This window comes from Drosophila eugracilis, unplaced genomic scaffold (genome assembly GCF_018153835.1).
Source record: "Drosophila eugracilis isolate 14026-0451.02 unplaced genomic scaffold, ASM1815383v1 contig_616, whole genome shotgun sequence".
Classification (NCBI taxonomy): Eukaryota; Metazoa; Arthropoda; class Insecta; order Diptera; family Drosophilidae; genus Drosophila; species Drosophila eugracilis.
In genome coordinates, this window is record NW_024573499.1 from 542318 (window position 1) to 561876 (window position 19559).

The 19559-nt window shown below is 41.2% G+C and overlaps 2 protein-coding genes across 2 annotated transcripts in view; one reads left to right on the forward strand and one right to left on the reverse strand.

Annotated features, from left to right (window-relative positions):
• Nucleotides 1–15336, forward strand: part of LOC108115970 (tyrosine-protein phosphatase 99A) — a 111689-nt gene extending 96353 nt beyond the window's left edge. The window contains 12 exon segments of the mRNA XM_017227609.2: nucleotides 52–255; nucleotides 1670–1950; nucleotides 3261–3377; nucleotides 5444–5583; nucleotides 11152–11441; nucleotides 11585–11925; nucleotides 11990–12156; nucleotides 12221–12591; nucleotides 12594–12775; nucleotides 12834–13102; nucleotides 13256–13530; nucleotides 13720–15336. Of these exon segments, the coding sequence (XP_017083098.2) occupies nucleotides 52–255; nucleotides 1670–1950; nucleotides 3261–3377; nucleotides 5444–5583; nucleotides 11152–11441; nucleotides 11585–11925; nucleotides 11990–12156; nucleotides 12221–12591; nucleotides 12594–12775; nucleotides 12834–13102; nucleotides 13256–13530; nucleotides 13720–14291 (3209 nt within the window). The 3' untranslated portion in view covers nucleotides 14292–15336.
• A 119-nt stretch (nucleotides 15337–15455) lies between these two features.
• On the reverse strand, nucleotides 15456–19305 carry LOC108115972. The gene is made up of 5 exons (XM_017227615.2): nucleotides 18360–19305; nucleotides 17683–18303; nucleotides 17293–17622; nucleotides 17127–17238; nucleotides 15456–16217 (listed from the first exon to the last, which is right to left on the reverse strand). Exons 1-4 carry the CDS (start codon nucleotides 19227–19229, stop codon nucleotides 17128–17130), a joined length of 1932 nt encoding a protein of 643 aa, XP_017083104.2. The 5' UTR covers nucleotides 19230–19305; the 3' UTR covers nucleotides 15456–16217; nucleotide 17127.
• Between the last annotated feature and the right edge of the window lie 254 nt (nucleotides 19306–19559).

A 19559-nucleotide genomic window follows, 5' to 3' on the forward strand; every position in this document is an offset into this window, starting at 1 on the left:
AACTTTTGACTTTTATACTCATCCCCGAATTCTATTTACTTTTCTTTGCAGTGCCAAGCAAGCCCCAGAATCTCACCATCTTGGATGTGTCGGCCAGCAGTATCACGATGTCCTGGCATCCACCGAAGAACCAGAACGGAGCCATCGCCGGCTACCATGTTTTCCACATCCACGACAATCAAACGGGCGTGGAAATCGTGAAGAACTCTCGCAATTCAGTGGAAACCCTTATACACTTTGAGCTGCAGAATCTACGTAAGTTCTATTATATTTTTTGAAAATTTTCCACAAATTTATTGATGAGCTGAAGGTTCAATAGGCTTTTAATTCATTTACCTTCATTGGTCGATAAAATTTTGCAATTTCGAACTTCTCGTCCGATCAAAGGATTTTTCAAGTTGTCCTCGTCGATTTGTGACCCCCGTCAACTTCAGAGCTCGTCATCAAACTGTCAACAGTCGAACGCCCACGTTGTGAAAAGGCGCGCATACTTTCCCACCCACTCCGCGAATGGAAATGGAAAACCCCTTGAACCTGGCCAAGGACCTATTATTACCTCTAATTGAGGCCCCAGTCAAATTGTTTGCCAGCTGCTTTGTAATTAAATAGTTTCAAGTGCTCGCTGCCACTCGCTTGCCACTTTCTGTTTGCCAACAACTTTTGACGCTTATAATTGTACACCCCAAAGTCGGCTAATTTTCCTGATTAAGGCGTGAGGTGTGTCTTTCTGGGCTAGAGAACACCATCCGCCTTTAGAAGAAGATGGAGAAGAAGAAGCTACTTAGCGATGCTACCAGAAAACTGGCAGAGTTTTTGGAGGTTTTTAGAGACGCCCCTCGAGCCATGCAATTAACTTGCTACAAAGTTATGCGCCGCATTCCACATTCTCGTGCAGCCACATTGTTTAATTTAATTACACGACTCAGGATGCAAGATGCAGGATACGGGATGCAGGATGCATCTCACCTTCAGCTAACTTCGACGATGCCACGCTGCACGGAAATTCCAAGGGATCTCCTCCTTTTGCGGCATGCTGGCTTTATTTCCCTGGGCCGCCGCCATGGCAACGTTTAATTATTTCCAAATTTAATCCAAGTAGATGTCAGCAGTTTCTCTTGTTAATTAAATCCAATTTAAGCTGACAGCACCGCTTGAAGGACTCCCTGTTCTTTTTTGTTCCTCTCCCCGTGCATGAAAAATCAATTCATTGTTATTGTTGCCACTGTCGCATGCATTTTCCGCGGGCAAAATTTAATTATAAAGCCGAACGGAAACCGCGGTCCTGTTTTCCCTTCTTTCGCGTCCAGTGACATGCGGTGACGTTTCTCATAATGACCAGGCAGAAGATGCCCGCGTGCCGCTCAGTTTAAGGTGGCAAGGGGCGTGGCAGGTGCTCTATATATATTCCCGGGAAAACAACTGACATCCGCTGGAAGTATTTACGACCAATAAAAGCCTCAGCTGTCGCATCAAAACGTCCTCTCAACAAGGAATAAAGCGAATTAAAGGGTCACAAAGTAAAGATTTTCACTCATTTATCGAAAATAAAGTTCAGTCAACTTATAGGCAAAGTTTCTGGGAGAGTATCTACTAGATCGATCAAATATCTATAACTTAAGACATTTCCCACTCTATAAGTGCCTACTAACCTATTAAATATTCATTGCAGGACCCTACACTGATTACCGCGTGATAGTAAAGGCATTTACCACCAAAAACGAGGGCGAGCCCTCCGATCAGATTGCCCAGAGGACAGATGTCGGAGGTCCCAGTGCCCCGGCGATTGTGAACCTCACTTGCCACTCCCAGGAATCCATCACCATTCGCTGGCGAAGACCCTACGAGTTCTACAACACCATTGACTTCTACATAATCAAAACGAGGCTGGCTGGACAGGATACGCACAGGGATATAAGGATCAATGCCTCGGCAAAGGAGCTGGAAACTGCGGTGAGTTACAAGTTTTAAAAATATTTGGCTGCGAGAAGGATATTTTTCAATACTAAAGTGGATTTTTCTGCCTGTTTTGCCATAAAAAGTCTAATTTACAAAAAGTTTTAGAAAATAAATCCCTCTGGAGTCTGGCGGTAATATTTCATTCGCAGGTTTTCTATAAAATAGAAGTATTTTCCGCGCTGTTAGCAAGCATTTTATTGGCCTGCCAAGTTGGCAACATTGTTGTCCGCCTTGTGATATGTCAATCGAGTCGGCTTATCGCGGCCATTTGGCCCGGTCGGTGCCCCATAAAAAAGGAAAATTTCTATGATAAACTGCCTAATACAGACAGATATTCAGGCGGGGAACCAAAACTAAAGTAAAAAGTAAAAAAAATAAAAATCCAGCGGTAATAATTGCATTTTTATGCAGCAAACAACACAAACGGCATACAGAACAGCCCACCTGCCACGGCACCTGTAAATATTTTATAAAAAATGTTCTATACCCAAAAATGCACACACACGGGATGCATACTTTTCCGCTGCATCGCAACCACACATATACAGGCAGCACACGTGAAAATCCGCCCACCTGCGAAAATAAATTAAATTTATGTTGTTTTTCCTGTCCGCCTTTGTGCCGCGTCTTCCCTTTTTATTTAGCGCCCCAAAAACTAAATAAATAAAAGTAAAAAATAAAAGTTTGTCGTGGGGAATGCGGCGAGGCAAACAAATTTCCCAACAATAAAATGTTATCATACACATAGCTGACTTTTTCCATATCTGAAACTAGTTTGGCTCTTGTTTCGTCCTGTATTTTTATATTTTTTTTGTTTTGGTCCTTCCCCTCTGAAATCCTGTATCTTTTTGGGATCCCTGTGTCGCCTCGCTTTTGTTTTTTAGCCAGTTGAAAATATTTTTGTAATTGAAATATTTTGTAGCGGCAAACAAGCTTTTTGTTGAACAACTAAACAACAGAAATGGCAATAATTTTAGCTTTGTTTTTCATTGTTAGTCTGCGAATATGAATGCCAAATATTTAGCTTTTCCTGGGAAGGGGACAGAACTCTGTTAAAGTTAGCTGAAAACTAAATTAGAAAATATCCCAGCTCTCAAAGCCATCCTCGGCTTAGATAAACTGTCGAACTAATATGGTTAGATATATGCACATCATGTTGACTTTAACAAAAGAAAATCTTAAATAGACAAACAATAAACTACGAAAACTAAGTTAAACAGAGTTACGACTACGTTTTCTTTTATTAAAATAAACATTTCTTTCAAGGAAAAACTCCTTACTAATACTCTTGTCTTTCCTTTCAGATGATTCTACAAAATCTAACAACCAACTCGTACTACGAGGTCAAAGTGGCAGCGGCAACGTTCAGTGTCATAAATCCAAAGAAAATTGTGTTGGGCAAATTTTCGGAGTCAAGGATTGTAAGTAGCGCATAAAGATATCAAATGCAACCCACAGGACAGACCAACACCTGCCACAAGGCGGAAAAACTTGGCATTTTGTTGCGGGGCGGGCCCCAAATGCAGGGCGGAGATATAAGACAGAGGGCGTGGCATGCCATAAAGTTGGCATCCTCGCCGTTGTCAGTTTCCATATCAGATTACATGTCCAAAAAGGAAGCAGGCTGCTCCTTTTTTCTGCTTGTTTCCTACACAAAAGTTATTTAGTTGCAAAAATTCTCCTGTCTTGGGGAAAATATTCTAATAGTGTGCACTGTAGGGAAGGATCTTTGACTTGTGTTTCTATGCATTATTGAGTTCTTAGCTAGTGGACCCCGGGGCGTATGCGTAATGAGAGGCTTATGCGCATTTAATAAGCCCGCAACAACAATGAACTTCATCAACCACTCAATTTTGCCAGGCACTTAGAGAAATAATGGGAAAGCATATAAAAGATTCACTATCAATATTTGCAAGCTACCGAATGACATTAAATCCAATCTTGAATGTCCTGGCAATCCTAAGAAAACATTTCAATCAACCTCCCTTTAAGATCCAAAAATAAAGAAGACTTCTGTTATTGTTTTTTCCTGTGCATCTGCGTTTATTGACATTTGGACCCGCACAGCAACTCCTTCAACCTGTCATAACAACATCCTTAATGATTTTCCACACAAACGCAGACACACACACACACACACACTCACTCACACACCGCAAACTTTGTTGCATGCATAAAATATAATCCAAAGTTGTGGCAGAAATATAGCAATTTAGTTGACCTCAAGTCTTTGGGCATGGGGATGGGGCCCGAAAGGGGAAGGCAGCCGCAGCGACACGCCCTCATAAGTATGCAGCAATATTTTTTGTTGCTCTTGTTCTCTCCCTCTCTCTTGCTCTCCCTCCCTCTCTCACTCATTCATAATTCATTGCCATTGTTGTTGCTGCTGCTGCTGCTGCTGATGTTGTTATTGTTGTTTTTGTCGGACTGCCTGAATTTCAAGTGGCCTGCACCTTTTGGCCGCATTTACATGGCCCGCTGCCATTTTCCGCCCGGCGCACACAAACGTCCCCATATCCCTGCAAAAACGGCGCTCATTTAAATCCTTTCTTTTTTCGGGTGGCAGCAAAAATCTTATGCAAAAAGCGGAAATAAACAAGCGCAAATAAAGAGTGCGCGAAAAGCAAACAAAGGGAGCAAAAATCAACAAAAATAAAGCTCGAATATAATGATAACAGAGGCACACACACATTTGTAACGCATACACTTCATGTCAGTACAGTGAGGCAAAAGTACAGCAAAAACGAAATATATATTTTGATATGATGAAAGCAACATCTCTTTAGGTCTTAAAACATAAACCACTTTTTTGAATAATATTTAAAAGATTTTTGTTTATCGAATGTAAAATCTACAAACTCTAAATGAATTTCATCAACTAACTTAATATACCGGAAACGGAAAGTATTTAATGTTATAACAAGCAGAATCAACCTTGTCAAGTGCTAATCCAAATGTTTCACTTATGCAATACTTAGATTGCTATATATAGACCTTTCGTTCGAAACAAATCCATCCAGCAACCGCATCAAAATGAAGCTCTTACTTTCTACTCTGGCTGTTCTGTTTATCATAGTGCCACACCCTAATGCCAAGTATCCCAACAATAAGTACTTTCCCCTTCCCAAGGCCAACACCACAAGGATAGGATCGGAAATGTTGTATAAAATAATAAACTTCTTTTACTGACTAAAATCTTTTATAAACCAAACAATTTAATAAGGGGATACAACTACGAAATCAGTCATAGGAAGGAATACCTTATTTTATGTAAGATTCCCTCTACAAACCATAGCTAAAAGGCATTACTATTTCCAAATTGATTAGGGCTTCTAAAATTTCCTTTATATAAAGGGTTTATGTTTCTGACTTAATAGAAATATATTACAAAATACACATAACTAAAAAATACAACTTTGGTTTTAATATTTTTGATCATTTTAAGCAAAGCTTAAACTTTTCTAAAATCGATTTTCTCTCCAAACAGATTCAACTGCAACCGAATTGCGAGAAACTGCAGCCGCTGCTGCGCCAATCGCATAATGATTACAACCTGGCAGTTTTGGTGGGCATTATCTTCAGCTGCTTCGGCATCATCCTGATCATCATGGCCTTCTTCCTGTGGAGGTAAGTGGCGCTCTATGCTCTTTGGCCCCCATTTAGTAGTAATTTCAGTATTAAATCCAAAAATAAACATATAAGAAGAAACAAGTGCTGAGGTAGCAGCTGCTTTTCTTGAGACAGTCGCGTGCAGTTCCATAAATAAAACTGAGGAAACTGAGGAAAAGTGTTGTCAAAGTGTTGAGTGCAAAGCGCTGTCCACCCACTCCCTGCGACGGAATTTAAAAATAACCCAAGTCGACCCGTTGCAGCAATAGGAAAATATGTTTTCAAAAATAGTAGCGAAACAAATAAAATTCTCAGAATTTATCCGAATGAATTTAAATCGTTTCGGGTTATTAATATAATTTTCCACGCTGTCCCCTTGTTCTGTAAATTATCCGTGAGGCGTAGCTAACTTCATTAGAGAGCGCACTTAACCAATTATGGTCTCTATGACTTCAGAGCTAACAAAAAACAGTACAGAAATCCTTTTGCAATGTCCTTTCGTACCAATCCATAATTAAGGAAATAACTCGAGCATATCTATCTGCTTTTTTGCCCTCAAAACGGCAGAAACCAGATACCACAAACTTGAAAGGGGAGGTGGGCCGTCCTCATATTCCCTGGAAATGTTAATTAAAATTCAAATCGCAAAAAAAGAAAGCACGAGAGTCCGAGGCGAAGCCAAAGACAAAGACAAGCAAAACAATTTTAAGTTACTTAAAATCTTTATTAAATGTAAAAGTGGTTAACCCATTGCCCAGACCCCAATTGAATCCCCTGCCCCCCGTATCCCAAACCCGATCCCAATTCGCATTTGCCGGAGGCAACGGAGGCAAACATTTGAGACGACAAAATGTGTTGGGGAAAATGAAAAGCGTTTTTATACCCAACTTCAATGGAAAGAATTTTGCATATTTTCTGTCGAAGCGATTTTTTATGCTGCCGCGAATATGCCAAATGAAAGTTACCCCCATCCTTACCCCTTCTCGGGTTCCCTAACAAATTAATGCCATTTTATTTATTTTTTACAAATACCCCGAGCAGAGCTCTGAGCAGAACGCATAACAGCGTGAGAGGAGATGGAAAAGCCGAGGTTGGAGTGTTGCCATCCCATTTTTCAAGTTACCCAAGTTTTAGAGCGGAAAAAATTATATTTTATTAAGCAAACAAAGGCGAATTTCTACAATTTCCTTTTCAATGCAAACAAATATAAAGTGGGGAGCGGGTTGGCTGTAGCCAGAACAAAAGTCAGGGAGAATATGAAGAAGAAAAAAAAGTAACCGAGAAAAACCAAGGGAAACAAGAAAAAAGGGTTTTCCGTTTTATGTGAGGCGAGAGAAAAATCTTGTGGCAGAACTCAATTCGCGGCTCTTGGCGAAATCATTTACATTTACATTTACTTTTGCATTTACAGAGCACTAATCAGCGTTTAGTGGCAGCCACTGTGGCAGCTTGAATGGCAAAAAGTCAAGGGGCGTGGAAGTTATTTTAATAACTGCTGAACTGCTGCCGCGGCTTGCGGCAGGTTAACTAAGTCCTAGCCACACACTAGAAAACCAACTAGAAACTTGTGCGCCAACCAGAAATACTTTTGCAATTTCTTATGGCAACAATTTGCTGGCAACAGCAACGATAACCATCTCTTGACTAACTTTTTTGCAGAGAAAGGGCTGAAATAGTTAAGCGAATAACTTACTTGTGATAGAATAAATCATTATCTAGAGTTCACAACCTAAGGTGTATCATACTTGGTACTTATTTTCTACACCCTTTTATATAATATTAAGGTCGAAAGAAGAAAGAATTCAAATATTTCTAACTAAAAGGGTATCTAAGTTTCACTCTTTCCCAAAACTGAGTTCAATATTATTTTCCATTTGCATTCCAACACCGAAATAGAAAAGGCAAAAGACAGCAGGCAGAAGCAAAAGCAGAAGGAGAACACTTTTCCCCTCTATCTGGGCCTCACCGTATGTCGACTTGTGTGTTACTTTTTCATATCTGATGCAGTTGGGAACATTGTTTTTGTGTCGACGGCTTTATTTGCCAGCCAATGTGTGTGCTCGTGTCTGGTTTTTCCTATAGAACTTTTCCCTATGCCAAAAATAGAAAGGCAAAGAGTCCAACAAGAAATTGTTTTTGGTCAACGCATTGGTAACTTTTGCCAAAAAAGTTCCATTTCATGACAGCCATGTTGAGGGGCAGGTTCCCCCCTCAGTGTTACCAATTTTCCTACCCCTGTATATTGACTTTATCAACGATATCAATGAACCAAATACCAACGTTATCAGCGCTTTTCCAAGGGTACATTTCTCCCAATGCAAGTTTTATTGCGGAAGTTGTCTGGCCCAATCGAACGATTAACAAACATCGATTCCCAATAAGGCAGTAGATATTTTTTAATTGATTAATTGATGAGCCATGGGGCTAGGCAGCAACAATAGCAAACAAACAACAGTAGACTTAATTAAGCAAACTTGGAGAGAGAAAACAGTGCATTAAAATTGTAAAAAATATATGCAGCTGCAAAGGTTAAATCAATGTCATATGTTGATAAGATAAGTACCAGGATTATACAGTAACTCAATGGGAAATGTCACAGTGGAAAGTGCCTAATGGGAAGAATGCCATAAAAAGTGACTCATAAAATAAACTATTAATTTGGTTTAACTTTAAAGCTATATATTCTCATATCTGTAAAACAGATTTATAGGTTTTTGGTTGTGCTAAAAAGTTTTCATTTTTAAACCACATTCATACTTAACCCATTATTACTGTAGCAAAGAAGGCAGGGCAAACTGGATTTCAGCGAGTGCTAGTAAAAACGTGCCAGTGTTGTTATCAAACAGCTGACGCAAAGCTCTCAAAGCTCGCTCTTTGCCTATATCTCTCAGTCGGGTTAAAGATCGGGGAACTGGGGAAAGCTCTGGCACCGCGCTGATCGCCAATTGACAAGACTTTTCATTTGTCCAAAGCACGCGCGGTCATAAGCACGTTAACTTCAAGATTTTTCTGCGCCGCCAAGCCATCGACAAATAAAATAAAAACAATAATAATAAACCTTATCACCAAGCAACTTCGAGAGAGAGAGAGAGCAAAGAAGGCGATAAGTGACAAGAGGCACCTGCTAACATATTCCGTTCTTCATTGTGAAAACGTCACAACGGCTGCCCCATTGAATACGTTTATGCCACAGTGCGGGTCCGTAGTTATTGCGTACTATTTTTGCAAGTGAACTGGCGACATTGCTGTTGCCAATATGACGTAATTTGTGTAAATATGTGAGCAAAAGTCGCGAAAACACATTGGGAAACGAGCAATGCAATTCTAGCGAAGCGCCACATTATGTCAGGTGGCAGGGAAAAGCGCTGCAGCAGCCCCATGCTACCAGCAACATCAGAAATTGCAAGTGCAACAGCAACAGCAACAGCGTCAACGCCAAGGCTGTTGCGCCGTAAATCGCAGCGTGGAAATTGGTTTACGTAAGTTTTTCGCAGCTGCACCCCCGGGAAAATGATCGCCGCACACGTCACGTGTTTGCCAAACAAAAATCAGAAAAAAAAGATATGAAACAACCCAAAAGGCAGGTTGCATGCGACAATATCAAATGGCTGGCAACTTCGAGCGGAAGTTGACAAATATAAATAAATAAATAAATACGCTTTTTGGTGCGTAATAGAGGGGCAAGAAAAACAAGAGTCTCCGTCGATAAACAACAACAGCAACTGAAATCAAGAAAAACATATGTAAATATATGTGCATACATAGAGGAAAGGAATTTCTTATTTTCTAGTTGGTTTTCCCCCAATTTAGGTATTTATTTACTTTTTTTCAACGACGGCAAAAGTAAACAAACTCGAATCGCCATCTCCCGTTGATAAGAATTATTGAAATAATTATCAAAGTTCTCGATTCTCGTTTCTCGATTCCCCAGAGAGTTTTGTTTATGCTGCCAAACTTCGTAGAGTAAACAAGAAACGAATTCCGCCGAATTTCTTACAGCGACAGATCAGTATCGCTTTCAATATATATGTTTATATATTATAATAGAAAATAAAAAGCAAATTTTGGGAAATCAACTTTTTATCAGTGCTTTCAAAGTAGCCATTGGGTTCCGGCTGGGCGAGAGGAATCACTTCTCGATAAGAAGTCTTAGATTTTTAATGGATTTATTAAAGCTTGGAATTTCTGCAAATATTTTTAAACCTTCTTATCAAAAGTCTAAGAGTTGTTTGAGATTTTTTTAAATATTTTTAAAAAAGTACAGTCAAGTGCTCAGGGTACAGCTTAAACTTTTTGTAATCAAGAACTCTAAAAGAAAAGGTTTAAATCAAACTAGAAAAACCTTTAAGAATAGTTTCCCTTAAAGAAAACCTATCACAGCTATGTACTTTACATTGAGAAATCGATTGTCCATCAATACAAGGACTCAGATCAAGATTATTTCCGCAATACTTCTTGGGAAAGTGCAACGAGCCACAACAATGCGAAACAGAAGGAAAAGTTGGCAGTACAGTCTGGACCACTCAATTTCCATTATGTCGTGCACTTTCTCCCAAGGCAGCGAAATCCCGCAATAAAATCAGCAACAGCGAGTGGAAAACTTTGCTGGTAAGTTGCCAAGTTTTGCTGGTTAGTCGAGTGCACTTGTAGGCGAAACTTGGTGCAAAGTTCTGGTACTGGGCTCCTTGTAATCGCTTAAGCCAATTACAAGAACTTAACCTCAATTTGTGTATAGAAATTGAACAGGCAATAATGTCCACCTTTTCTCGTTATTGTCACTCATTTAAAGCAGCTTTGGGCAAATATTTGCACAGTTCCTACTTCTTGTATGAGCTTCCTGCCAAAGGAATCCACAGACTGTCACAAAATTCAAAATTACTTCCTTCTGCCTGGGTGGAACTGAATGCCATTAGCACTGACCTGACCAACCACCCACTTTCTGTTATCTATCCACCAGGGCAGCATTTTCACCTGCTCTGCTCTTCGGCCACCTGCTTATTTATGCATTTTGATTTTGTTAAGACCTCTCCTCTTGGCCACGGCCACGCCCATCTGACACCTTTCGCTGATTTCGCTCTAACTGATTGCAGCTGTTTCATAATTTCCACAGTTCACAACTTTTGCAAAGAAAATTATTTTGCCTGCGTTAAATAGAATTTGCACTCCTTTCAAAGTAGCCTGTCATTTGAGAGGCAACGGGAAAAGGATACTTTTGTGACTGGTCAGTGGGAATTCTGCTCTAGTTGCTGCTGCCACACCTAATAGGATTGGGCTTAAAGAGGACTGGACACCTTCTACAGCAAGAGTTCAGTTAGCTGAATATATATTTTGATATATAGGTTAATAAGGATGGAGAACTCTTAGACTTTGTCATTGAGTGGAGAGACGAAAGTTGTCTTTTAATTAAAGGAATTTATATTAAGTAGTGGCAAGAAAGCAAACTCATTCAACATTCTGACAAATGCAATTTTGAATAATCTTTCTTTATTCTACAAGCGAACATTCAGATTTCTTACGTATATATCCATAAATATTTTCTATCAACAACCCTTTGTAACACTCGAACTTTCCTTAACCTCTTTTCAGCAGAAAGTGCTTCCATGCCGCCTACTACTACCTGGATGACCCGCCACACCATCCGAATGCCCCCCAAGTGGACTGGGAAGTGCCCGTGAAGATCGGCGATGAAATCCGAGCAGCTGTGCCCGTGAATGAGTTTGCCAAGCACGTGGCCTCCCTGCATGCTGATGGGGACATTGGATTCAGTCGGGAATACGAGGCCATCCAGAACGAGTGCATCAGCGATGATCTGCCCTGTGAGCACTCCCAGCATCCGGAGAACAAACGGAAGAATCGCTATCTCAACATCACAGCCTGTGAGTCAAAGTTACATAAATCAAAGGGAAAAGCCATTTCAGTTTTTATGACAACCACCTATTGAACAGCAGTTAAAATTTAATGGCTTCTACTCGAGAAATAATGATCCCTCGCTAATTGAGAATTTATTTCTAACACGCAGATGATCACAGTCGGGTGCACTTGCATCCCACACCTGGCCAGAAGAAGAACCTGGACTACATCAATGCCAACTTCATCGATGGCTACCAGAAGGGACATGCCTTCATTGGAACCCAGGGGCCCTTGCCCGACACCTTCGATTGTTTCTGGCGGATGATCTGGGAGCAGCGAGTGGCCATCATAGTGATGATCACCAACCTTGTGGAGCGCGGCAGACGCAAGTGCGACATGTATTGGCCGAAGGATGGAGTTGAGACCTACGGAGTGATCCAGGTCAAGCTTATCGAGGAGGAAGTGATGTCCACCTACACGGTCCGCACTCTGCAGATCAAACACTTGAAGGTGGGATTAACTTCGTTTATCTCATTAGTTTCTTTAACTAACTGTTATTTGTTTTAACCCCCAGCTCAAGAAGAAGAAGCAGTGCAATACTGAGAAGCTTGTCTACCAATATCACTATACCAACTGGCCCGATCACGGAACCCCCGACCATCCTCTTCCCGTGCTGAACTTTGTCAAGAAATCCTCCGCTGCCAACCCCGCAGAGGCTGGTCCTATAGTCGTGCACTGCAGGTGGGTTAATACCTCGATTTAACTAACTTAAAGGAATTAACTAACATTTCTGATCTTCTTATAGCGCTGGCGTTGGACGCACAGGAACCTACATCGTCCTGGATGCCATGCTTAAGCAAATCCAACAGAAATCGATTGTGAACGTCTTTGGATTCCTGCGTCACATTCGAGCCCAGAGGAACTTCCTGGTCCAAACCGAGGAGCAGTACATATTCCTCCATGACGCTCTGGTGGAGGCCATAGCCTCTGGGGAGACCAATCTGATGGCCGAGCAGGTGGAGGAGCTGAAGAACTGCACTCCCTACTTGGAGCAGCAGTACAAGAACATCATCCAGTTCCAGCCAAAGGACATTCACATTGCCTCCGCCATGAAGCAGGTGAACTCGATCAAGAACCGCGGAGCCATCTTCCCCATCGAGGGCAGTCGGGTGCACTTGACCCCAAGCCGGGCGAGGATGGCAGCGACTATATCAATGCCTCCTGGCTACATGGCTTCAGGAGATTGAGGGACTTCATAGTCACCCAACATCCCATGGCGCACACGATAAAGGACTTCTGGCAGATGGTCTGGGACCACAATGCCCAGACAGTCGTGTTGCTATCATCTCTGGATGATATAGTGAGTATATAATGATTGCTCTTAGAAAGTAAATACTAATTAAGATTTTTCCCTTTAGAACTTTGCCCAGTTTTGGCCGGATGAGGCCACGCCCATCGAGAGCGATCACTATCGCGTCAAGTATCTCAACAAGACCAACAAGAGCGACTACGTCAGCCGGGACTTTGTCATCCAGTCGATACAGGATGACTACGAGTTGACGGTCAAAATGCTTCACTGTCCCAGCTGGCCGGAGATGTCCAACCCCAACAGCATCTACGACTTCATCGTCGACGTCCACGAGCGTTGCAATGACTACCGCAACGGACCTATTGTCATTGTAGATAGGTGAGTTATCAGAGCGTTTTTCTGTGTATCTATGAAGCTAGATTACAAGATAGATAATAAGTCATAAACTCTATCAACATTCAGCTTTTCTACTAGTATTTACCCAGAACTGTGAATATTTTCTGATAAGAATATTGTAAATTTCCCTCCTAGATATGGTGGCGCCCAGGCGTGCACCTTCTGCGCAATCTCGTCGCTGGCCATCGAGATGGAGTACTGCAGCACGGCCAATGTGTACCAGTACGCGAAGCTGTACCACAACAAGCGGCCCGGGGTGTGGACATCCAGCGAGGACATTCGCGTCATCTACAACATACTTTCATTTTTGCCTGGCAATTTGAACCTGCTGAAGCGCACGGCGCTTCGGACTGAATTCGAGGATGTGACAACGGCCACGCCGGATCTCTATAGCAAAATATGCAGCAATGGTAATGTTCCACAGCATGTCATACTGCAGTTGCAGCAGCAACACCTAGAGACACAGCAGCAGCAGCAGCAGCAACAGCAGCAGCAGCAGCAGCAACAACAACAGACTGCACTACATGATACAGTCAGCACACCACCAACCGATACTAATCCAAGCCTCTTGCCCATTCTGTCATTGTTACCGCCCACAGTCGCTCCACTCCAGTCCAACTCATCCACAACACCGCCACTACCACGACCTACATCCCCACAACAAACCATCCAAATGTCATCGCCATTAGACCTGTCCCATCAGATCTCACCCACAGTCGCCAATGCAACATCACCAACAACAACAACAACAACAACGACAACACCGGCAACACCAGCTTCCGCTAGTGCAACTGCAACTGCAACTGCAACACCGACAACTCCAACCACACCAACAGTCCTACCTATTATACCACTCGCAAGCTCTAACAGTTTAACCCTTACTAATGCCAATTTCCATACTGTTACTAATAACGCTGCTGACCTGATGGACCAACACCAACAACAACAAATGCTGGCCCTGATGCAACAACAAACCCAACTGCAACAACAATACAACACGCATCAACTTCACAACCTGAACAACGTTGGTGATCTTCTGATGAACAACGCGGACAATTCACCAACCACTTCACCGACGACCATCATCAACAACAACAACAATAACAACAACAACACCGCCGTCACAAATACAGCAGCGACAGATGCTCAAAACTTAGATATTGTAGGCTAAACTAAAGATAAATTTACAGAGTACAGAGAAAGGGAAATTAAATCATTTTATAAATGTTTAAATATAAATATTTAACTTTAAACCGTACTCTTACGTATATACATAGCGATGTATTTATTAACATTTAAGTCCGTTAAGTCCTTTAAGTCCTTTACGTGAGAACAGGGCGTCTAGCGCCTTGACCATAAATTATTCATTCGCCGTGTAAGCTCATGTTTTACTTTTATTTATTCCCCTCAGTTAATCCCCCTTAATAATACCATCTAAGTTTTTTTATAAACTATACTTTACCTACAGTTAGTCACAAGGAAAACGAAAGAAAAGTCAAAAACAGAACAAGTATAAAATTTGAGAGATCAAATCTTGAAAGTGAAAAAGTTGAAAAGTAGAAAAATGCACAAATTGAACAACAAGTAGAGTTAAAGAGAAACGTATTTGTCTAATCATTTATAACATATAGCTAACGTTAATGCAGGTTCATTCTGCACACACTTGTGCCATGATTTTTTAAGCTCCTATTAAACTCCTATTAAAGTAATGATTATTAGTTACAAAAACCGAAGTAACCTAACCTAGTTGATTGAGCACTTCTTGCATTTCGAATCGATTCAGTGTCCGTCCTAGTATCTGTTATTGTTTTTTGCCTTCTTATCACTTTGTTCCAGTTAAAAACAAAAAAAAACACCAAAAATAATAAAAACACAACTTAGCTACAAATTAATTGCGAATTTAGTAGGCAAAGAGAAGAGTTATTGGCAAATATTCCGAGTTACCGAGCACTTTACACGGAGCACCTTGCATCACCGCCACTCCCACTCACCACACATCACTGTAAATCCCAAACTAAAACTAAATAGATCACACAGTTTTCCGCACAAAGCACGAGAGCATCCCGAAAAACAATTGTAAATAGAAGCTTAGGCCGGAAAAACCAGGCTAAAATACTGTAAAAATAAGCTTAGGCATAACCTAAGACTCATCATTCTGAACAAGCTAAGAATATTGTAAAAACTAAACATTAAGCAAAGGCGACAACTAAGTGTAAATCTACAAATAATCGCAAGCAAAGTATTATTAAAATATACAATTCATGTGGAAAGTGAGATAAAGATAAAGATAAAGATAAAGATAAAATGAAAATGAAAACCCCAATGAAAACTCAAGTTTAAGTTTCGTTTTTCTCTTATCGATGCACAGGGCGTTACCACATTTGATATAACCCGAAAAACAGCGTAATATTAATCTGTACAGTTCTTAAAATTAGCCTCGAATGTGGATAAAAATAAATATAAAAGTAAAGTTAGCACTCTGAATTGCCATAGCCAGGGCCTGTGTGTAAGTTAGCTAAGGATGGATATACGGAATTGTCCACATTTAGTCAGATATATCTCTTACAAGAACAAACACACACAAGGCAAGTAGAAAGCAAGTAATTTAGTGAATATTTTTACATTTTATATGTAAAATGTGAAGAGAAAGAGGCAGAAGAGGAAGAAACGATAAACAAACATGTTTTAAAGACTGGTTTTTTGTACACTTTAACTTAAATAAGCATGTATACTGATTATGTAAATGAACGAATGTCAAAGGTCCTTCAGTTTCCTCTTAGATTTATCCCGTGTCCACCCACAATCGAATGTAGTCAGACTACTTGAGGATGATATAGTAGACGGTAGATAGTAGGCTTCTGGTGGGAGCACCCTTCAATCTTGATCGTATCAAAGCGAGAGCATTTCAATCCAATCCAATCATTTGTTAGCTGATACCAAATAGGCGGCTCTACATATTAACCAACTAATGACCAATTTTTGTGAGATTATGTTTCTTAGGCACTAACCCGACGTAGACTAAGACTACTTATATAGTACGCTAGAAAGGCTTGTAAATTTCTCATACTGACACCGGCAGTGGTAACAAATGCTTCATCTGTAATATAACAACAAGAATCATATTATTTCGATACAATATTGAGAGGAAAACAAAACTAATGCATTTTAACTGTTAAACACATAAATAGTAGTATGTACGATGAAACTATAGGTGGATATTTCTATACATTATGTACATAATGTTGTATGTGTGTGTGTGTGCGTGACCTACGTCGCAGCCAAAAACGAAAAAAGGAAAAGCTTAATCAACAGCAATAAGTACACAGAGTTCTACAGAAAATCCCCCAATTAAAAACTGCACCCACTTTTCGAGCAAACGGAAACCTTTCCGCGACTAAACTACCTTCACACATTAACTAAAGTAAATGGAAAGAGATACAAAGCAGCAGATACAGCAGATTATCTAATTGACGGTGTTATGCAATTTATAAATGTGATGAATGTCAAAGTTAAGCGTAAAAAACAATTTAAAAAGAAACCACAGAAAATACAAAAAAAAAGATAGAAAGAACAGAAATATTAAAGAAAGATTCGTAAGAACGAGCTGAACGTAGCCAGAACTTAAGTAAGCATGCCCACGATTTTAGAGCTAAGCAAATAGATGAAGATAAACACCCCTAACCCAGAGGCAGACCATAGATTTTAAAGAAAGAAAAGAAAGAAATTGCCCCCGCCCCTAAGGACCCAGAATGTAGGGACTTTCCCGCAGCTTGTAGAGGCCATTGAAGAAGCAGGAGGATCCGATATCAGAATCGGTAAACGTCTCGCGATAAACAAAATTAATGATATATACAGATAAAGATAAAGATAAAGATAAATTTATGTATGTATATGTATGTACACCTAAGCTACTCGTAAGCCAATGAAAAGTTGAAATGGACTAATGATAAATGGAACAGACAAAATTGAAAGCGTCAAAATAAAGAACATCAAATTGCAAACTTACCTTAGCTGGGCGATTGAGTTTCTAAGGTGAACTCCACGTGCATCAGCCCGAAGTGGCTGCGGGGCAAAACATCCGGGGTCCAGGTCAAGAGGACTCCATTGCCAGAATGATCCTACAAGGGATTGAGTTATTATATATAAATATTTCAGCTCTAGTCTAATCCCACCTTCGGAGCCGTTTCGAAAACAATCTTTGTCATATAAAGCCGGAGTCTGGGGTAGACTACTCGCTTTTTGGGCTGTCCCGGGACATGTGGCTCCACAGGTGGACGAACATAAGGTACAAAATGGCCTTCTGCATGCCGCTGGAAGGAGCATTCCAACTGTAGCCCAATATTTGGGGTACTGAAGATGCGCTTCACGGTGTGTAAACTAGCGAAATGCCAAGTGTACTTTTTGAGGCCTTTGTATTTGCCCGATTCTATCACAGTCAACTTATCTAAGGGTCGTCGTTTGATGCCAGTGCTGAAGCTTTTGCAGAAGTGCGAGAAGGTGTCCTACAAGGCATGATAAAGAGTTAATAAGATATTAAGAGATGCTAAACCCTAACTAATTACCTTGTGCACATGGAAGTTGTGTTGAACTAAGCGCTTTGTAAGCCCAGCACCAGGAGTTTCTAATGGCTCAAAGGCGTCGTTTAGGAGCTCTATCACATGATCCAGCCATGCTAGGTAGGACAATGCCGGTTGAACCGAAGGATCTAGACATACTGAAGCTGCCGTGGCTGCATTATTCACTATCAAATCCCTTCTAGCTGGCAGTGGTGGCTGCCTTACGGACTTCACTTCAGTCACAATTTCTGAAAACTTAACCGGAGTCTTTTTAACCACTGATATGGTGGCCAATTCAATGGGCAGTTGTTCGGTGACCACAGAAGGCGTGGTCTCGGTAAAAATAGGCGGAGCAGCTAGTATGTTATAGGGTTCAGTGATCAGCGGCAGTTCTATATCCTCACTGCATATATCCAGCTGATCAGTGGGCTGAAACTGATCCATTAGCTCAATGTTGCAATCGGTTAACTCTATGGGCTCGGCGTAGACATCGCAATTGGACAAGAGCTGCGAGTCATTGGCATAGTGGATCAAGGCATCGTTGGTATTTGAGGTGTTGTGACTAGAAGTTGCTGCCTGCATGTTGTCCAGGTTAAAGACACCGTCAGTCAGATCGGGTAAGGGAAGCTAGAATATATCAAAAAGTTAATCCATAACGTCTACAATTGGATGATTAAACTCACATCTAGCTGATCCCCGAAGACAAGAATGTCCACCTGTGGATCAAAGTCATCCACCATGCTCAAACTTAGCCTCAAATCTTCGGTGGCGACTTCTCCCAATGGAGTTTCCAGCTGAGAGGGCATCCAAAAGCTCTGCAAGCCACTGGTAAAGTGACCGTAAACCCGTTTTCCCTGCGGGGAACTGAGTATTCCCGCCAGAACCAGCAGCAGATGGTCGCAGATCTCGTCCTGCATCACCAGGGAGTTATCTGGCTCCACTATGATCTTTAGTTTCCGGCAGGCACAGGCGTAGATTCCCTTCTTTTTGTTCAAGCCGTTGGCCAAAACGGTGACATGTAGCCTGGCAGCTGGAAAGGATTCGGAGCGTTCGCATTTCACAGCAAATGTGGAGTGATTCAGTCTCTGAACTCCTGGAAGATGCTCCTCTTCCTCTGCAAACTTGTACAGATGCCAGAGATGCTGCTTTTGCTCCTGGTTTATATTCAAGTTCCACAGGACCTCGCGGGACACTCGATAAACTTGGGCCTTCGGCAGTTCCGCCCCGGATTCCCTACAAGCCTTAACATGGACGCAATCTACGGATTCCTCTCCACTTTTCTTGCAAGACTCCACGTAGCACTGGGCCTTACTGGACACCACCGCAGCATCCGGTTGCAGGGACAGAGTTACATCCTGTATGACCACAAAATTTCGCGGCTGTTGCTCCTTTTCCTTAGTCCTCAAGGAGTAAACAGTAGAGCCTGGCCGCAGGGAAACCAACTGCACGGCATCCAGCACATTCCTGCGCTGCGGGCACTCGGAATTCCGGCACATCTGCGCCCGATTTCCATTGATGGCACCACAGTGAACACACTTCCGAACGCCGCGCATTGTTTTTCACATTTCTTCCATCGAAAAACTTAAGTTTTACTTTCGCAAATTTCTGCACAATTTTGCCGGTTTTTGTTTTGTTTATATGAGTGTGACCGTTTGAACTTAAGCTAATTTAGGGCTGGGTACTTCCCCTTTCATAATTTTAAATCTTTTTGGGGGTTGTTTTGTGCTTTATAACTGAAAATTACATTAAGATAACTATTTATTTTAACTATTTTTATTATGAAAATGAAAAAAAGTATTATACAAATTTGGATTATCTACATGGATTTTACATCTCGTTTGGGATATTCCGCTTCATATGTTTTGCTTGTAATTGCCAGCCCT

What these genes read in the sequence shown, in the direction of transcription:
- LOC108115972 (XM_017227615.2), bottom strand. Translation starts at nt 19,229, where the DNA reads ATGCGCGGCGTTCGGAAGTGTGTTCACTGTGGTGCCATCAATGGAAAT. An exon ending in TCTTCGGGGATCAGCTAGAT is followed by an intron (nt 18,304 to 18,359) that starts GTGAGTTTAATC and finishes GATATATTCTAG; the next exon opens with CTTCCCTTACCCGATCTGAC. An exon ending in TTTTCGAAACGGCTCCGAAG is followed by an intron (nt 17,239 to 17,292) that starts GTGGGATTAGAC and finishes AATCCCTTGTAG; the next exon opens with GATCATTCTGGCAATGGAGT.